This window comes from Colletotrichum karsti (assembly GCF_011947395.1).
Source record: "Colletotrichum karsti strain CkLH20 chromosome Unknown Scaffold84, whole genome shotgun sequence".
Taxonomy (NCBI): Eukaryota; Fungi; Ascomycota; class Sordariomycetes; order Glomerellales; family Glomerellaceae; genus Colletotrichum; species Colletotrichum karsti.
This window is the reverse complement of record NW_024065984.1, coordinates 12,637-29,805: the sequence shown is the minus strand read 5'-3', so window position 1 is coordinate 29,805 and position 17,169 is coordinate 12,637. Positions and strand designations below refer to the sequence as shown.

The 17,169-nt window shown below is 52.2% G+C and overlaps 5 protein-coding genes across 5 annotated transcripts; 3 read left to right on the top strand and 2 right to left on the bottom strand.

Annotated features, from left to right (window-relative positions):
- Positions 1-427: 427 nt before the first annotated feature.
- On the bottom strand, positions 428-4,261 carry CkaCkLH20_13287 (uncharacterized protein; the record flags this gene model as incomplete). Its single annotated transcript, XM_038895997.1, has 4 exons — positions 428-2,471; positions 2,522-3,109; positions 3,180-3,204; positions 3,616-4,261. 4 exons carry the CDS (start codon positions 4,259-4,261, stop codon positions 428-430), a joined length of 3,303 nt encoding a protein of 1,100 aa, XP_038738703.1.
- Positions 4,262-8,264: 4,003 nt separating this feature from the next.
- CkaCkLH20_13286 (uncharacterized protein) lies at positions 8,265-9,274 on the top strand (the record flags this gene model as incomplete). The annotated part of the gene is made up of 2 exons (XM_038895996.1): positions 8,265-8,587; positions 8,653-9,274. 2 exons carry the CDS (start codon positions 8,265-8,267, stop codon positions 9,272-9,274), a joined length of 945 nt encoding a protein of 314 aa, XP_038738702.1.
- Positions 9,275-9,973: 699 nt separating this feature from the next.
- CkaCkLH20_13285 (uncharacterized protein) lies at positions 9,974-12,072 on the top strand (the record flags this gene model as incomplete). The annotated part of the gene is made up of 3 exons (XM_038895995.1): positions 9,974-10,737; positions 11,485-11,636; positions 11,693-12,072. The coding sequence occupies 3 exons, from the start codon at positions 9,974-9,976 to the stop codon at positions 12,070-12,072; spliced, it is 1,296 nt and encodes a 431-aa protein (XP_038738701.1).
- A 322-nt stretch (positions 12,073-12,394) lies between these two features.
- Positions 12,395-14,563, bottom strand: CkaCkLH20_13284 (uncharacterized protein; the record flags this gene model as incomplete). The annotated part of the gene is made up of 4 exons (XM_038895994.1): positions 12,395-12,640; positions 12,713-13,932; positions 13,994-14,279; positions 14,339-14,563. 4 exons carry the CDS (start codon positions 14,561-14,563, stop codon positions 12,395-12,397), a joined length of 1,977 nt encoding a protein of 658 aa, XP_038738700.1.
- A 529-nt stretch (positions 14,564-15,092) lies between these two features.
- On the top strand, positions 15,093-16,192 carry CkaCkLH20_13283 (ER to golgi transport protein yif1; the record flags this gene model as incomplete). Its single annotated transcript, XM_038895993.1, has 3 exons — positions 15,093-15,365; positions 15,448-15,975; positions 16,028-16,192. 3 exons carry the CDS (start codon positions 15,093-15,095, stop codon positions 16,190-16,192), a joined length of 966 nt encoding a protein of 321 aa, XP_038738699.1.
- Between the last annotated feature and the right edge of the window lie 977 nt (positions 16,193-17,169).

Sequence of the window (17,169 nt, the reverse complement as noted above, 5' to 3'; positions counted from 1 at the left end):
ACCGCATGATTATTGTCGACATTCCTGCCTCTTTCTAATTGGCTTTACCCCGCACGGCGTCATGAAATCTGATAATATTCAGTCAGATAATTAACGCGTTACTATGTTGGGTTGCTCGGCTGCATACTCGGTTGGAGTGGATCCGGTCGTCGAAGGATCACTGATGTGTGCTTCGCCCCGTCCGTTTCGCGTAGAAACGCCTACCAAGTTGGATTTGTTGAAGCCATCACGATACAAAGAATTTCCGCTCCATCTAGACAATACCGGTGAGGAACGGATTAGAGGGTGGTTCGGCGACGACAGAAATGCCTGGTGTTGTATTTGGTAATTGATTCCGGGTGGCTCGTCTTTGCATGGGATGCAGTCCGGTCAACAAGGGGGAAACAGTTGAAGGTTTGAAGTCTTTTTGAGTTTTCCTCTACACACGCTATGAATACTTGAAGCCTTGATTCTCAAAGGCCATGCCTCTGTCTATCTCAAGAATCTGATGGATCGCGCCGGCGATTGCTTCGTCCCCTAGAGAAGTTGCCAAAGCAAGGGCTGTCTGCTGCCTGGAATCTCGGATGTGTATGTCTGCACCTCTTTCTAGTAGATAATCCACAACTTGCTTCTCCTGCTGTTTCACAGCAAGGTGAAGCGCAGTTATTCCTCCTTTGCTCTGCGCGTCAATGTCCGCCCCGTGATCCAGGAGTATCTCAACGATGGCGAGACTGCCCTGTGACGCAGCATCATGAAGCGGTCTTCTCTTATCAAAGTCGGCTGCGTGGACGATCCTGCTGTCTTTCTTCAGCAGAGTCTGGATGACCTCCATGTGCTTGTATTCCACCGCACCATGGAGGGCGGTGCGTTTACTCGTGTCCACTCGCTTCAGATCTGCCCCGTTCTCGAGCAGAACCCACACGGCGGAGGCGCTCCCGCCTGAAGACGCCATGTGAAGTGGTGTCCTTTCGTAATGCTTGGTCGGCGCGTTGACTTCTGCTTGGTTTTGCAGAAGAAGCCATAGGATGTTTAGGGAGCTCTTCTTATTGACGCCGCTTGATCGGCAACAATTTTCCACTGCTGCGTGCAGCGGATGCCAACCTTTGTTGTCCGGTTTGTTGACATCTGCGCCGGCCTGGATGAGCAGCCAAGCAGGCATGGAGCGACTGTAGTCTACTGCCCGTCTGAGAGCCGTGAAACCCTCTTCGTCCGTCTCATTGAGGTTGACCTGTCTCTTGGCTAGAAACCTGATGATGTCCTCGTGGCCCTCCGCTGCCGCCCATAGGAGCAGCGTCCATTCGTCTTTGCTTGGGGTCTTGATAGATGCGTGACGTCGAACGAGCATCTTGATCAGTTTCTTATTGCCTTCGGATGCCGCCCATCGAAGTGCCGTGTATCCATCTTTGTCGCAGGCGTCGATATTAGCTTCGGCTTTCAATAGCATTTCGACCACATCGGACTGCCAATACTTGGCTGCCCACCTTAGACAAGTAAACCCCTTGGAGTCCTGGATCTCGAGGCTGCGTAGTCTTGAATCAACATCAAGGAGTCTCCCAATTGTGTCTTTGTCGTTGGCCATGACTGCCTTGTGCAATGCTGTCCTCTTATCAATGTTCACAATGTTCAGGTCGGCGTTTTTCTCGATTAGCATATTTATGAAACTTCCCTTTTTGTGGGTTACTGCCCAGTGCAAAGGGGTCTCCAGGCGTTTGGTTTGTGCATTGAGATCGATGTTGAGATTCATCGTTGTTACCCTTCTGATCAGTTTCTCTAGTCCGAAATAAGCGGCGATATGAACCCCAGAAACATTCGACTCGCGGTGAAGTATTGGATCGGCAACGAATTGCATCATGTAGTTCAATAATGGTTGGTTGGATGCGTATATCCAGGCTAACCTGTAGAGGTCACCCTTAACTCCTTCTGTAGATGCCGCGGACAGGTGATGGCCCCAGTGACTAGCAGCGTACCTGACGATAGGATATGTTGTAGAGTCGCTTTTCCCAGACCCCTGCGCTCTAGGCGGCATCTGTGTGAGACAGCGCAGACAAGTTTCTGCGATTGCTGAATGGCCGGTCTGAATGAATGGGAGCTGACATTCTCTCAAGTATGCCTCTGCGGTGCCGTGCGCCAGACGGAAAACCTTCGTCCTAGCGTCTATGGGAACCACAATGACAATGCCAGCGCAGGCAGTTGTGACAGCCTCTTCGGTTCCGTGGATCTCGGATGAGTCCAAGAGATGCCCCTGTCGCGCATCCTGAATGGCTACCGCATGTGCGAGTTCGTCAACTGCCAGGGGTCTCCGGGCGTAGACAAGCCAAGCGAGAGCGTTGAAGGCAAGATTCCGACGACGAGTATTCTGCTGGCTGATTCGATAAAGGGCTGCTTCGTAGACATCGTCGGGAGTTGTCATGAGGTTGGCTAGTTCGTGGTTGAATCCGTGTAAGTTGTGTGTTGAGGACAGCGACTCCATGTGCATATAAGTAAGCAGAAACCTGAAAGACTCAGTTAGATTGTCGCCATCTTTTCACGAACGCAAACTCACATTCCTTGGGACTTTTCAACTATTGTGTCCGAGACTTTGTCCCAGAACGACTTTGTCTTCGCTTTCCCGCTTTCAACCACCCCTTGAAACTGGGGATCGCATTCTAGGAACGTGTCGAGGTATGACCTGATATCGGCCTCATCAACAGATATTGATTTCTTGCAGTCCAGCTGTATCAGCTGCTCTAGCCGTGGAAACAGTCTCGACGTGAAAAGCATGCGGACCGTTTCTGGGAATGTCTGGCAGGCCTGCAGGAAGCTGTTCAGAGTGTGTGGTTCGCCGTCATCCTGGCACTCATCCAACGCATCAACTACCAAATAGACGGTTTTGAAAGCTTTTAATTCTGCCTTCAGCATCTCAAGGTACTCTTTAGCTCCCAGGTGAGAACGCTTGCGGTTCCAAGCTCCGTGGAACTCCTGAACTTTACTCGATGTGCCATTACGACTCTGTAGGAGTTGAAGTAGGAGATTGGACAGAACGTTTGTGAGATTTTGCTCGTTCTGAAGCCTGTAATCAAAGTAGACATATACGCAGGCAATGTTATTGTTGACCGAGGACATTCCAAGGAGTTTGTTGATGACAATCGACCTAAAATACAGAATCAGCAGCTGAGGATTCAGAGCCTGACCATAAGCTAAGAAATTGAACATCAACTTACATCAGAACCGTTTTCCCCATGCCAGCTGAAATATGGTTAGCCTTTCTGAGCACTCAGATGACCTCATAGATATTTTCTCACGTATGCCATGATACCATAGCTTTCTATGTTTCCCACTCACCCACTCCTTGAAAATTGTAGATTTAAGGAGCCGCTTCCCTGCATTGGGTGTGCTGTGAGCGATGTGGAACTGATCCACCTGTACCTTCTCAAAACCGAGAGAGTGCGATATCTGCCTTATCCATTCCAAGGCACTGGTTTCAACGTGTTGGCCTGTGTTTTGTGAGTGATTGCGAGCGGCACGAGAGATTCAAGGGCTGGACAAACAAGAGCTTGTGACGTGGCTGAATGTATATGCTATTGACCAACAGGTATTAGCTATCTCATCTGTGATGTCCATCTCAGTTCCCACTTCTCGATTTCAAATACTCCATACCGAAGTTCATGCTCCCAGCAGCCTCGAATCTATCCCCCATTGTGACATTGGCATTCTCTCCCGTAGCCATGAGACCCCTGCCATAATCAGAGACGTTCATGGTGTAGTTCGTCGCAGCTGCGTCGAATTCCGAGTCTTCCAATGACGGTTCCACCTCTGACAGCGCTCTGATGGCGCTGCTGAGCTTCTCAACTTGACTTTGAAAGTCGGCGCGTGCCCTGAAAATTTGATTGATGCCCAGAATCTTCAACTTGGCCAGAACTTGCTCCATCAACTTTTCCACCTTGTGCGCTTTCCCCATGGGAAGAACCTTTTCACGATAAAAGCGGGAAAAGAAGGACCAGTCCTTAGCATCCTTCTCCTTTTTTCTCCCTTCCTCGATGTTTTTGAAGATGCTGTTGATGACTTTGGCCTTCTTCTGGCAGTCTTGGAGTGTTTTTGCAGTCTCCCGCTTGACAGCATCGTCTGGATTTTCCTCACAGAGCACTTCTTGGGCAAGCTCTAAAGTTTCCTTGACCAGGGGAAGGCTTTCTCCTACATTGTTGAATGCTTTGGGGAGACCTTTGATATGCCGAATTGCTTCAAATGCTGCTATTAGGGATTGGATGACGGCGAGAGTAGACGCCGTAATACTGAGGGGATCCATGTTGTGATCTTTGTGTGTGTCTTGAGTTGAAGCTGACTGGTTCTCAAGAAGTCGCAAATTAGCCAGTAGATGTGGTTGATAGATGCCGACGCTTCTTACCTTGACACGGGTATGGAGATTCGAGGCTAGCCTCGGTGGTTGATTGAAATTTCAGACTTGAGCATGACAACATCAAGAGGTTACCGGGCTTCAACCGGAGGTCAAAGACTGAAGTACCCAAGTGCGTCGGTCATAGCATATATGCTGGTCCAGGATAGACTCAGTTCCTCCAATCCTGCAAAGTCAAACTGCAGGCGCTCACTACCAGTGCGCACGCTCATCACACCATGGCACCAAACTCTTTGCAGAGCTTCTGTACTTTCTAACGGCATGTCCGACTGACGTGTGAGAACTTCATTGGTTTCAATCGCGGACGGAAACAGTACCCCGCCCCGATTCTGCTTGCGATGCAGATTCGGCTGCATTGGACACACGCGATTAAAGAACCTTGCATTGAGCACTGTCTATAAAGCCGTAGCCTTCACGGCCGGAGGTGTAACTCAGTTCACGGGTCAAGTTGAAGGACATGATGCTTAGGCGCACCCGACCCAGTTCACCCATCGCTGATGTGTTGTTGTCGCGATTATCGTTGTGTCTATCTAAGTGATTACTCTCAACTTAATGGACCTTTCTGGAATTGAATATTCTGAAATGACTGTTGAGAAGAGAATCAGGCTGGCGAGTCGAGGAGACTTTCCCCGCTGCTTGCGCCTGCATTAGACCTGACCCAAAAATGGCAGTCTATTTCCGAACCCCTCCGTATGACTGCAGCTGATATCGTGCGTTCAGTGCGCTAAATGATCAATAGGAGTCAGAGTAGGTGCAAAGTGGAGTGGAGGTCGCATAAGGGCCGCATGCAGCTAGACATGCAGCATGCAGACTCGACCAGCTAGTCAACCAAGAGCTGGAAAGGTAACCTGGTTGCCTCACGCCCGTTATCGTATTGAGCTTTCGAATCTTTGCATAGTCCGCGGCGGTACGCTTGGCATTTCAGCCAACTTACCCCAACACCTGCTTGGAGCTTCCTCGGGCTGCGTTCATCTTTCCTGCACAGCATCGCGACATCTCAATCTGATAAGCACTGCCTTCATGATCCAAAGTTTGCTTACCAGAGGCAGAAACCCGACGCATATTAAGGACATCATCGCAGTAAAACGTCACAGGAGGTGGCTTCAATCTCAAATTCAAACGCATATGTCTTTGGGAGAGTGCTCATTGAAGAGGCACGGAACTCGCTTTTGGTCATTTCAAGCCTGGGAAAGCATGTCTCGTTGATCGACCGAGGTTCTGAACAAAACAGCAGACGCAATGGCCCAGCAAGCTCGGAATAAAGCTACGTCTCATCAAACTCCTCGCAGCGACGATGTTGGGGGCGATTGGCCCGACTCAGAACCAGAGGTAGAGACTCGACAGCACGCCAAAGCAAAACGAGGTTTACCGACAGAATACGACTCAACTTACACAAATTACCCCAGCCAATATCAAAAACCGTACGTGGATTCATACGGTTCATACGCGACACAAGCTGGCGGTCAAACTGTTCCTTACAATCCGCCGGATTACTTCGGAAAGCCAGGACCGGCACCACCTCAAGCCGCGCCGTACCAGCCCCCTCCTCCTCCACCACCACCACAACCGAATCCAACAACTTCGACAATGAATGTACCGGGCCTGAACCCAATGAATCAAGGTGCTTATCAAAACCCTTATTCTCTGAACATGCCACCATACGACATGAACGGACTCCACCCTTCTCAGTATGCCAACAACATTCCGCCCTCAGCACCACCGCCGAGCTACTTCCAGCCCAACTCGTATTCATATCCTGCAACAACACACGCTCAGGCCCCCTATCCCAACAATGGAGGTGCTTATTACGGCAACTACCCTTCAGTTCCTCCAAAGGGTGTCTCAAGCTTCGGAGGCCCGCCTGTCAATCGACCAAAAGCACGACGGGTCAAAACTGAAGCTGCACCCTCACGTCAGCAATATGATATAGAACAGGTCAATCAGAAATTGGATGACTTGTTTCTAGACCGTGAACTAGACCGCGAACAACAGCGAGCTAGGCGAGCTAAAAGAAAGAAAGAAGCAGCGCAGAAAGCAGAAATGGCAAAGAACGTTGAACGCGTTCGCGAGGATATGGAGAAAACATTTGGGACCAAAATTGACGAACTGCGCCGGGAGCTGCAAATGAGAGATTTGGAAATGCGATACGAACCAGGTCGGAGGAGCTATGCTCCTACGGAGTTCTCAAGACCTTCCCAGTCGGTCTATGGCGACTTGAACTCGACGTTAGGGAGAGGGGACGAGATGGCAAATCTGATCGAGGCAAGGAGACGATATGAGCGCCAGAATCAGACGGAATCGCATCCCGCTTCGGTTCTGAGTAGCCAAAGAGATCCTAGAATGGCACTTGAAAGGAGAGCCACACTGGACACCATACAGGACTCGGAGCTCGTGAGAAACACGATACAAGACCTTCAGCATCGGCTTTCCATGATGGAGCAAAGAGACATCAACCGACAACAAACATATGCGCGTCAGCCGAATGATGGAGCAAGCCGGCGACCTCCTTCATCTCGACGAGCTAGAAGCGATTCACAGTTCTCCACTTACCGGGATGGAGAGAGCGGCTTCATGTCCCACCCCTATGCTGGTCAGTCGGAAGATGGTGACGGGCGACATGAAGCCCAGCCCCGAAACACCGAAGCATACTGGGCGGGAACGTATCGCAAACCCAACAGAGCAGCGGGAGGCCGAACGCCCCATCACCCGGGATCGCACAATAGCGCCCCCCCTCTGAAGTCTGCTATGCGGGCCAATGGATCTAGCAAGAGACGAGAGTCGTCTTATGAGACGAATGAGACTTTACGAGCTGCAAAAGCGGCCATGAACAGCCACATGGGCCACGGAATGCAACCCAACCCCACCTATCAAGAAGTTTTCGACGACGACGATGAATACCACGAGTCTGATATAGTTTCGGAGAGTCCTGAACTGTTCCCCAAGCGAGATGCGACTTATCCTTCAATGTACAAGGGTTACCCGGGTCAGTTTTACGTGCCAGCTGCGCCTGAAGCCAGGATGTATTGAGATCAGATGGGATGCAGACTTTGGTGATCCGGCATCATATTTTGAGGAACTTTGTCATCCTGACAACTGGTCCGTCCGAAGGAACTCTCCAAGCTATCTCTAAAAGTCTCCGATTTAGGTGAACGCGAGAGAACGACAAAGCGAGGCTATCAGAAAATTAGACACGCGCGTTAGATAGGAATGAGACCGAACGAAGTTTTGATAATATTCAATGACTTCATAGATTATAGATCACGTAGCTTCTAAGTATATCTTCCCAAACTTCAACTACCCTTTCAATATCGGGGAAAACATTGCTTTACGACTGTGGTTAACGATGATGGCATGCTACAAGTGACCGCAGAAGGCCGACTTCGATCATACAGACAATTACTAATAGTGTTCGAGGCGGAATCATTAATTGTGGCTCCGGAAACCAGTTCCCGGACGGAGCGGGTGTATTTGGCGGCGTTTGACGGAGGCCAGGCCCGTGCGGCGGACTTCTTTGCGGGGCCATCCGGCGGAGTTTCGGCGGGGCCGCCGGACGGATCTAGGGACGGACACCGTGTTGAACTCTACCGCTGCCACTGCACGATTACTATCGTTTCACGTCTATCTTCTAGTATGAAATGGGCCAGTAGCAACAGTGTTTCATCGTTAGCAGGTTTGTCTGCCCCATAGAGCTGTCTTGGCAGGCACACTCAAGAAGGGCTTAGTCCGCTGGAAATTCTCACCTTTCTTACTAATTGGCCCATGCTAATTCAAACGCTTCAAATGAGTCTCAGGTGAATCACTGTATTTATTGACCCATAACCTTCCACGGAGTCTCGGGTTGATTCTTGATGCAGCATCACATCCGATTATCACACCCGGTCACCTTATTCGCATTATGATTCGAGTCGCTGTTGCCGGCGGAGCCACGGGGCTCGGCAAGACCATCGTCGACACCATCCAAGCGACGACTCAACATGAGTGTATTATCCTCAGCAGGAAATCTGGAGGAGAACTCGGAGTGGTCGGTATCGACTACTCGAACGTCGGCAGCATCCGCAATGTGCTTGAAAAACACAAGATTCAAGTCGTCATCTCAACCATAGGAGTGTACACGGAGCAGCACTACACCTCTCAGCTCAACCTGATCGAAGCGGCCGATCTCTCTGCAACAACCACAAGGTTCATTCCCAGTGAGTTCGGAATAGCTCTGCAATCACAGTGAGTACTCTCTATTCCCGTCTCGCGGTCTGACGAGCTGAAATGGTTGTACTGACGAATCAAAGACACGCAGACCGGAGTCCATCCTTTCCTTTCAAGCTCAAGACGATTGAGCGTCTTGAAAAAGGCGGTCTTGAGTACACCCTGGTTCACACGGGGCTGTTCCTCGACTACCTCGCGTGGCCGGTTGTGCCATCCGACCTTGAGATCCAAAGCTTGATCGTCAACCTCCGCCGCAACCGCGCCGTCATCCCCGGCTCCGGCAATACGCACATTGCCTGGGCACACACGCGCGACGTGGCCTCTTTCACCGTTGCTCTTCTGGACTTCAAGGACTGGGACAAACGCTACTTCTCATTCGCAGACCGTCTGACGCCCAGGGAGCTAGTCCAGCTCTGTGAGAAAATCAAGGGCGTCAAGTTCGAGGTTACGTACGACAAGAAGGAGGACCTGGAAGAAGGACGGTGCACTCTGCTGCCCCACCCGACGATTGACGACTTCAAACACACGCGCTTCGACCAGATTGACGCCTTTACCTCGTACATGGCGAAGCTGGGTTCTATCATCGACGATGGCCTGACTGATCTTGGCACTGAGTCTTCCTTCAAGCGGATCTGCCCGGAGATCGCACCGTTGACCGCTCGCCAGGTCATATCCCAGTGGGTTGCAAGCAACGGAGCCGTCTAATCGATGAAGCTTATGCGGTCGACGGGCCTCGTTGCGGAACGCGGACCCAAAACTGTAGACGAAGAAAACTGGGCTCTCATAGATTTCCGAGCAACCTACCAATTCGTACTGTCTTTCCTCAATTGCATGTGCGCACACGTCCTCTTTTAAACTTCAGTTAAGTTGAACATCTTTTTGGTTTGTGGAAACCTTACTACTATGAATTCAACCTTGAGAAGATGCATATGAGACTTTGACTTTTTGGGAATGGAAACACCGTTCTTCTATTTAAACAGCTTCCCAGCCTGAATTTTCAAGATAATGTTCATAGAATATGCGAACCGAATGAGCTGTGTACTCGACACACACACTCGCACACAACGACACTTCGCCAAACATAAGCAATCAGAGACGACGTCCACACAAACCTTTCATCAGTTCTCTCTGCTGCCAACAGAGATCCAGCAGCAGATATGGGACGGGGCCGTTCGCCCGAGAGACAGCCGCGGCGTTCACTTCTTTTCCATACTGGTCGTTTACAAAGTTCCCGAAAGACTTAAAAATGCATTGCTGGCGAAGACAGATGACTCAAGTTGCTGCATGATTGCTGCACCGGAACTAGGAGATACCTTTTCTCCTGCTTCCTGGCTCGTCGGTAACAAATCGACGTATGCGATCGACGGGGGTCTCTGGACCGCGTGCAAAGAGTCGCGCGAAGCCATGCACCGCCGATACAATCCCGACAGATGGGCCGCTTTCAGACGGGAGAAGCGGTCCGAGTACAAGAGACGCAGATCCGCATGGTATGACTGGCGCGGCCTATGGCGCCATCGCGACAAGGAAACTTTCCCAGCGACGTTCGTGGCCCAGACCGAGAGCGGAACCCAATATTTTACGATCCTCCCTCATCGCGACCTCATCATAATTCGGAGGGAGGATAAAATGCCCCCTATCGACTACCTGATTGAGCAGTTACTGCCCTTCTCAAATCAGAAGTTCGGCTACGAAGGCGTCGCTCACATTGCCGTCGAATTCGATCCTTCGTGGAGCGCAGACGAGGTTGAGCAGTGTAGGGCGATACCATGGTATTCTCGAAACTATCGTGTCAATAATTACCAACGTTGGGATTGTTATTCTGCCTTGGCTAAGGCAGTGAGACCTCGTGCTTTAGGCAATGGCTTGACACGAGTATGGGTTGTGGACTATCGGCTCCGCCGCAAGATCCCTATCGCCACCGCGGAGGCAACGGAAAATGCTCGGACCCAGTCTCCCGACGATGAGGGACTCGTATTCGAGGGACAGGGGTGCAAATATTTCGCCATGCCGAATTCCATGGTTGACTCATACTGCTGTTACGATGCAATTGAAGGCCCGACGTCGAACAACGTCTTTGACTTTGTTCGCGCAATCGAGAGGTTGGCCTGCCAGTTTGAGTTGGACGATTGGCCTTGGTTTCAAAATGTCCAGTCTCGTAACGTTGGGGTGTTGGTCTGCGAACGTGGCTGACGGAGCAAACCAGCCAACAAGGAAATAAACCAGTAGTTACCAAGTCAGACCACTCGGTATTCATGGCCATTCATCGTCAACAGATGATTCGGGTAGTTAAATGTAATGCTCCAAGCGTGAACTTCCTTTCGATGTGTTAGCATCGCCAGAAGAGTCTCGTTCGAAGAGGTTGTCGCGGTCGAAGGCATGAAGAAACAGTAAAAGACTCTACAACTGGTCTCCCACACCGCTGCGATCCCAGTAACGGGCTCCTAGTGAAGATGTGGTAACCTTTTGTCTTCCAGGGTTTGCCGTCACGCTGCTTGAGGAGATGAGCCAGAAGCTAGACAGACTGAAAGACATCGACCGGAAGCTAAGTCGGTTGAATGGCATGAGCGCGAAGCTCCACGCCTTGGACGCATCACTTGGCAGTCTCGACCGCGAACTAAAATGAAGTGTCAGTGACGGGGTTGATAGAGTCCTGAGTCGACCCACGGAGAGGGCTGCGACGACTGTCCGCCATTCCCCGCCGCCCCCTAGATTGAATGCCTTTGCAGGAAAACCCACCAAGGTCGACATCGAACCCGCTTCCCAAGTCGCTCAGCCAGCTAGGTCTGCTCCCAGCTCTTGCAGTCCCCAATATGGAAACAAGGAAAACGGCACTCGCTGGCCTAAGCTGCCCGATGCGTCAGTCCCTCTGTTGGAAATCTCTCGTGACGTAGCAACGACTGACAGCTTCCGTCCAGTTTCAACCCAAGGCGACGCAGAGAAAACACACGATCCGTGAAACGACACGAGCTCGAAGGCAAGCTTTTGCCTCTATACGACGTGTCCGCCTGGGATCCAAAACAATTACCGAACTTCCCGCCGACCGCACGCGCGTTTCTGGAGTTAGATCGTATGTATTCTGAGCTACTGCCTCAACTTGAGGTATTTGTAGGCTGACCCTGACAGACGAGAACGTCTCGCGTCTGCTCAAGAGTCTCCGTCCCGACGCCGAGACGCGTCCCGAATGGGGACAAATGGACTGGATGCAAGCCTTGCTTGCCACGCTGGTCAGCGGCACGCCGTTGCACGACCTCTGGCTTGAACGCAAATCAGACGAGAAGGTTTCGGGCCCGGCGGTAGCATCCGATTCTGATCAGGCGCAGAAAGATCAGGCTTCGGGTGGCTACTTCTCTTTCTGGGCCGCTCCCGTCGAGATTAGTTTTCCAGACTTGGTTACGTGGACGTTCATGGTTTTCCTGGAGGGTATGCTTTTGCAATGTTGGATCAGATGTCGGCACAGAGCGAGAGGAGATGAGATGACCAATTGGGTTGAATGCATTCCATAGGTAAAATTTGGTGTGGCTGGCGATGTGCAAATGTGATTACTTGAGGATAGTGCTCTCACTCGGCCGTTGGCAGCGAAGTATGTATATTCAATGGATGAAAAGGCGTGCACTGTTAATATCGATGCGTTGTCGAGAAGATAGAACAAGTCAATTATGGCAGGATGGCTGATGGTGGTACAGAGTAAGGAGGCACCGTCGCGCAGATCAGGCTTGCAGAGATTTGAATTCCGGGGTATCATTGGGTCTTAAACAAAAGAACCCATGTTGATCTCATTCAATTCGTATTAAAAAATTGTATGTGTTCTGGTCATCCTTAATTATATCAAGCACTGCTGAGGAGCTTCTCAACAGCCCATTTCACAGAGAAATTACGCAAGTCAGAGTAGTGCTGGCCAACTCCCACGAACAACACGGGGACATTGGTTGCGTGCACGAGACTGACGAGGGTGCCAACCATGTTGCCCACGGTGTCGCACTTGGAGATGATGAAGCCGTCGAGAGTACGGACGGAGCCGAATGCTGCGTTGAAGTTGCGGGCCTGAGCTACCGAGTCGGTTCCAACGAGGGCCTTTGCGGGTATTAGTCATGCTGCCAGCAGATAGGGGCAAAAGGGGGCAAAAGAGGGTCTTGCCTCGCCGACCATGAGAATCTTGTCGGGTTGAGCGAACTTCGCAAACTTCTCGAGAGATGACATGAGACGCTGGTCGTTGTGTCTGCGGCCGGCAGTGTCAATGAGAACCACATCGAAGCCCTCTTGTCCGGCATGTGCGACGGCGTCACGGGCAACAGTGGCGGCGTCTTTGCCGTAACCCTTCTGGTACAGTTCTACGCGACCACCCTCACGAGAAGTGAGTTCCTTCAAGTTACGGACGTGAACAGCCAGTTGCTCAACAGCACCAGAACGGAAAGTGTCGCCGGCGGCAATGAGGACCTTGTACTTGTTCTGAAGCAAGAAGAAGCAGATCTTTGAGAGGTTTGTGGACTTGCCAACACCGTTGACACCGACGATAGAGATGACATACGGGCGGGCCTTGCGCAGGGATGTAGCGGATGGTGCGGTGATGGCATCGATTTCGCGGAGCAAGTCGAGCGACGATGTCGGGGTGAGCATCTTCGTGAGTGATGCCTCCATGGCGGACTGGATCTTCGCATTAATACTCTCGAAGCTGCCGGTCTTGGCACCAAGAAGCTCCTTCTCAACGCCCTCACAGAGACGGATCGCCGCCTCGCGCGCAACGTTCTTCTTGAGAAGGTGCTCCTCCATACCCTTCATCGCCTTCTCGAGATCGGCCTTGGTGAGGGTCTTGCCGCCAACCACATTGCGGAAAAGGCCGCCGATCGTGCTCAGCCCGGAGCCGAGAAGTCCGCCAGAGGCCTCGGTCTTCGAATCGGTCTTTGACTGCGCGGTCGCGAGGATGTTGTGAACTTCATCGTCGAGGTCCTTGAGAACAAATTGCCCCTTTGATGTCTTGTTACCCCAAGTAGAGGCATCCACGTGCTCAACGGCAGAAGAGCGGGCGGTGGTCTCGGCCTCGGAGTCGCTCGTAGCCGATCTCGGAGCTGCCGAGTAGTCGAGCTGGACATCGTCCTCTTCATCCGCCATGCCATCGGCATCCCACTTACGGCCCTTCTTCGTCGAGGATCGAGTCGCGGGTCTGGGTCGGGCCTCGTCGCCTGAGGAGAGCACAGCCCCTGGATTTTGCGCCTTCCGGGCTCGACGGGACATCTTTGCGACGGGGCCGGCCTTGCCGACTACCACACCGGGGGTCGAGGGTCGCGAGGTGTTTGGCGTGACGATAGGGGTCGATTCGTTCGTGGAAGCGCCGCCGTTTGCACCGTTTGCGCCGTTGATACCGCGACCTGAAGTACTGTTAGCACCGCTTGCCTTTGTAGAAAACAGCAAGTCGCATAATATGCCTACCCCTGTAATGGAGACCCGGGGGAAGCGGAGGGTCATCCCCCAGGTTACCAGACAATGTGTTCTCCTCTTTCGCGAAGTCTGCGTCCGAGATGTTGGACTCGCCCTTGGATCCCGTCGTCTCAAGCTCGCGCATCTGTTGGTCGAAGTACTCGTCGAACTTGTGACACTCGACCAGAGTCGTATGGGGCTTCGTCAGCTGCTCGCCGTAGAGGTCGACGAAGATCGTCTTGATGTTGTCAACCAGCTTATCAATCCATGAGAGGTGGAGGAGCGATCTGTAAACGGCCTGGCAGCAGGTAGGTTAGCACAATTGGTTTTCGCATCGGCTGCCTCATGACAACTGACCACAAAGATGACACCTAGTTCCTTAACAAAGGTATATCGCAGGGTGTGTTGATCGCGTTTGTACGGTGGGTTGCTGGCGGCAGACTGGCTCGAAGCAGCACCTGCCTTCTCCTCAATGAAGACATCGGAAATGAAGTTGTTGATGACGGAGGGGTTGACCGGCGCATACGTCCTTGACCAGAGGACCACCCCTGAGGTGGTCAGGATCTCGAATGTGTCCAACATTGTCGTTCGTGTCCTTCGGATCGTTGAATCGCTACGACGGCTGACAATGGGGCGACTGACGACAGGTAGAGGGGGAAAGTGGTTTGGAGGCGAACTTCCTCGACAATCAAAAAGCTGGCCTGTGGCGCAGACCCGTGTCCGATAAGATGGACTGGAACCTGGGCTGGGCGCGTTCGCAACGGTGCAGCTGGACCCCTATCGATAAGCCTTCGGAGTAGAAGATAATCCGTGACAAAACCTGCACTGTGTTTGGCAGCTCCACCACACGCCATCACGGTGCGAACTGATGATCTGTCCACACGATGATGACATGCACAGAAGTAAACACATTTCCCTTGGTAAGGTAGCTCCATCTGCAACGTACCTACCTAGCTCGCAGCCCCTCGAAACAGACGACCTTGAAAAGGGAGGCATCCCACCAACGGCCGCGGCGACCTAATCCTCAACCGCCCTTCTCATCGAACGAACCTCGCATTTCAATTAATCGCCCGACTTTCTAACGACCGAACGACCGAACGACTTGCCCATCATGCAGCGCCCTCAAACGTACGGCCAGTCGCCTCCCCTGCATCACCCCGTACCCCAGCATGTCTCGACGGTTCCTCAGTTGCGCTCGCCTCCCCCGCCGGTGTCGCAGACGCAATCGCAGCAAAGCTACGGAAGCCCGTACCAACAACAGGGAGGCTCGAGCGGGAACGTCTTCGGCGCATACGGACAGTTCATGAACGACCCTACGGCACAAGTTGCGGCGCAATTCGGACAAACGGCTTTCAAGCATGGACAAGAATACATGGAGCAGAACGTAGGTGGAAACTGCAGATTCGAGCTTTGCGCTGCGAAGCTTCGCGAAATGGATCTTGGGACAGGAAGCTAACATTTGGTAGTTCAACCGTTACGTTAACGTCAACGCGCTGAAGCACTACTTCAACGTCTCCAACTCGTATGTCATCAATAAGCTATTCCTCGTGCTCTTCCCTTGGAGGCACAAGCCCTGGTCGCGCAAGCAGTCTGTGGGACCCAGCGGCCAGGAAGGATGGTACCTGCCTCCGCGCGACGACATCAACAGCCCTGACATGTACATCCCCGTCATGGCTGTCGTGACGTACATCCTCCTCTCGACCCTCATCGCCGGTCTTCGCGGCCAGTTCCAGCCAGAACTTCTTGGATACACTGCCTCGACGGCTCTGGTGATAGTTGTTGCCGAGATTATGGGCTTGAAGCTGGGTTGCTATCTATTGGGTATCTCGAACGATTCGCAACTGTACGACTTGATCGCGTACTCGGGCTACAAGTTTGTCGGAATCATCGTTACGGTTGCGGTGGCCGAGAGCTTCAACGCGGGTAAGGGTACTGGTGGTTGGATTGGCTGGTCGGTATTCATCTACACGTTCCTGGCCAACTCCTTGTTCCTGGTAAGTTTTGCGAAGTTCTCCTCGTGAAGACACTAGCTGACTTCGTCTGTAGATGCGATCCTTGAAGTACGTGCTGCTTCCCGAAAACGCGGCGAACGGCGCTGGCCCTATGCAGACCGGCGACTCCCGAGCTAAGCGCAACCAGAGGACGCAGTTCCTGTTCTTTTACTCCTACATTGTCCAGCTGCTGTTCATGTGGGTTCTGTCCAGACCTTGAGCCCACATTGACCAGTTTATCTCGCGCCGAGAGGAACGCTTCGAAAGGACGGCATGAACAGGGAGTCACGGAGTGCTGGGGAGCATGGACGCGAAGTCATATAGAAGGAAGGGATTTGCCGGTCATAGGGCGCGCATGATGACATGCCGACGCGATCTGGCCACAGGGCCGGACTGTACGATAATGCGACACGTCACTTCGTTGAGCGCGCGGGTGTTTGTTTGCTTCAATAGAGGCCAGTCGTTTTTTGGAGAACGCCGAGCATCATGCTGAGGAGTGACAAGAAGCTCATTCCCTGTAGCATAAGGGTCACGGTAACCAGGTACATGCCGCGGCGCAAGGAGATGGGATGGAGCAAAACATACCGTTCAAAATACACAGCTATTGCCGATTCACTACGTAGCCTGCATCGTGGGGTCGTATTCATGGTGACGCAGACTCCCTGCCTGAGGGCGTACACCGGATAGGCAGCCGCGCGGTACTTCACAACAGATTGGTAATATAGCTCTCGATTGACACGTCAAGCTTATTCTTCAAGCTATGTGTTCCGCAGGCATTGACGAGACAACTGTCACAAGCGCCCCGCTCTTTTTCCCGATCAGCTTATCCCCCATTCGTCGACCCGAACTTCGGCCGACCACCTCCACAAACCGGGGCACGTTGTTCTCCTGCGTCCCCACAATCCCCCGCCAGATCGACTCTGCGGTCCTAGATTCCGGGTTCTGCATGTTGCCTCGACTACCTACATAATCTTCAACTGAGCCATACGGAGCTGATCTGACGTTGCCTCTCTTTCCTCCATCACATCCTCCCGGGAAAACGTATTTGCTTCAAGCCCTGCGAATCATCTTATCCTTGGAATCTTGATCCGGGCCGGCGGTGTACCGAGGTCACCATCATTATTCTCATCGGAGCTCATCGTCGAATCCTCACAATAATTCGTCGAATTCACGGCGGCTTGAGAATCATCGCCTGAG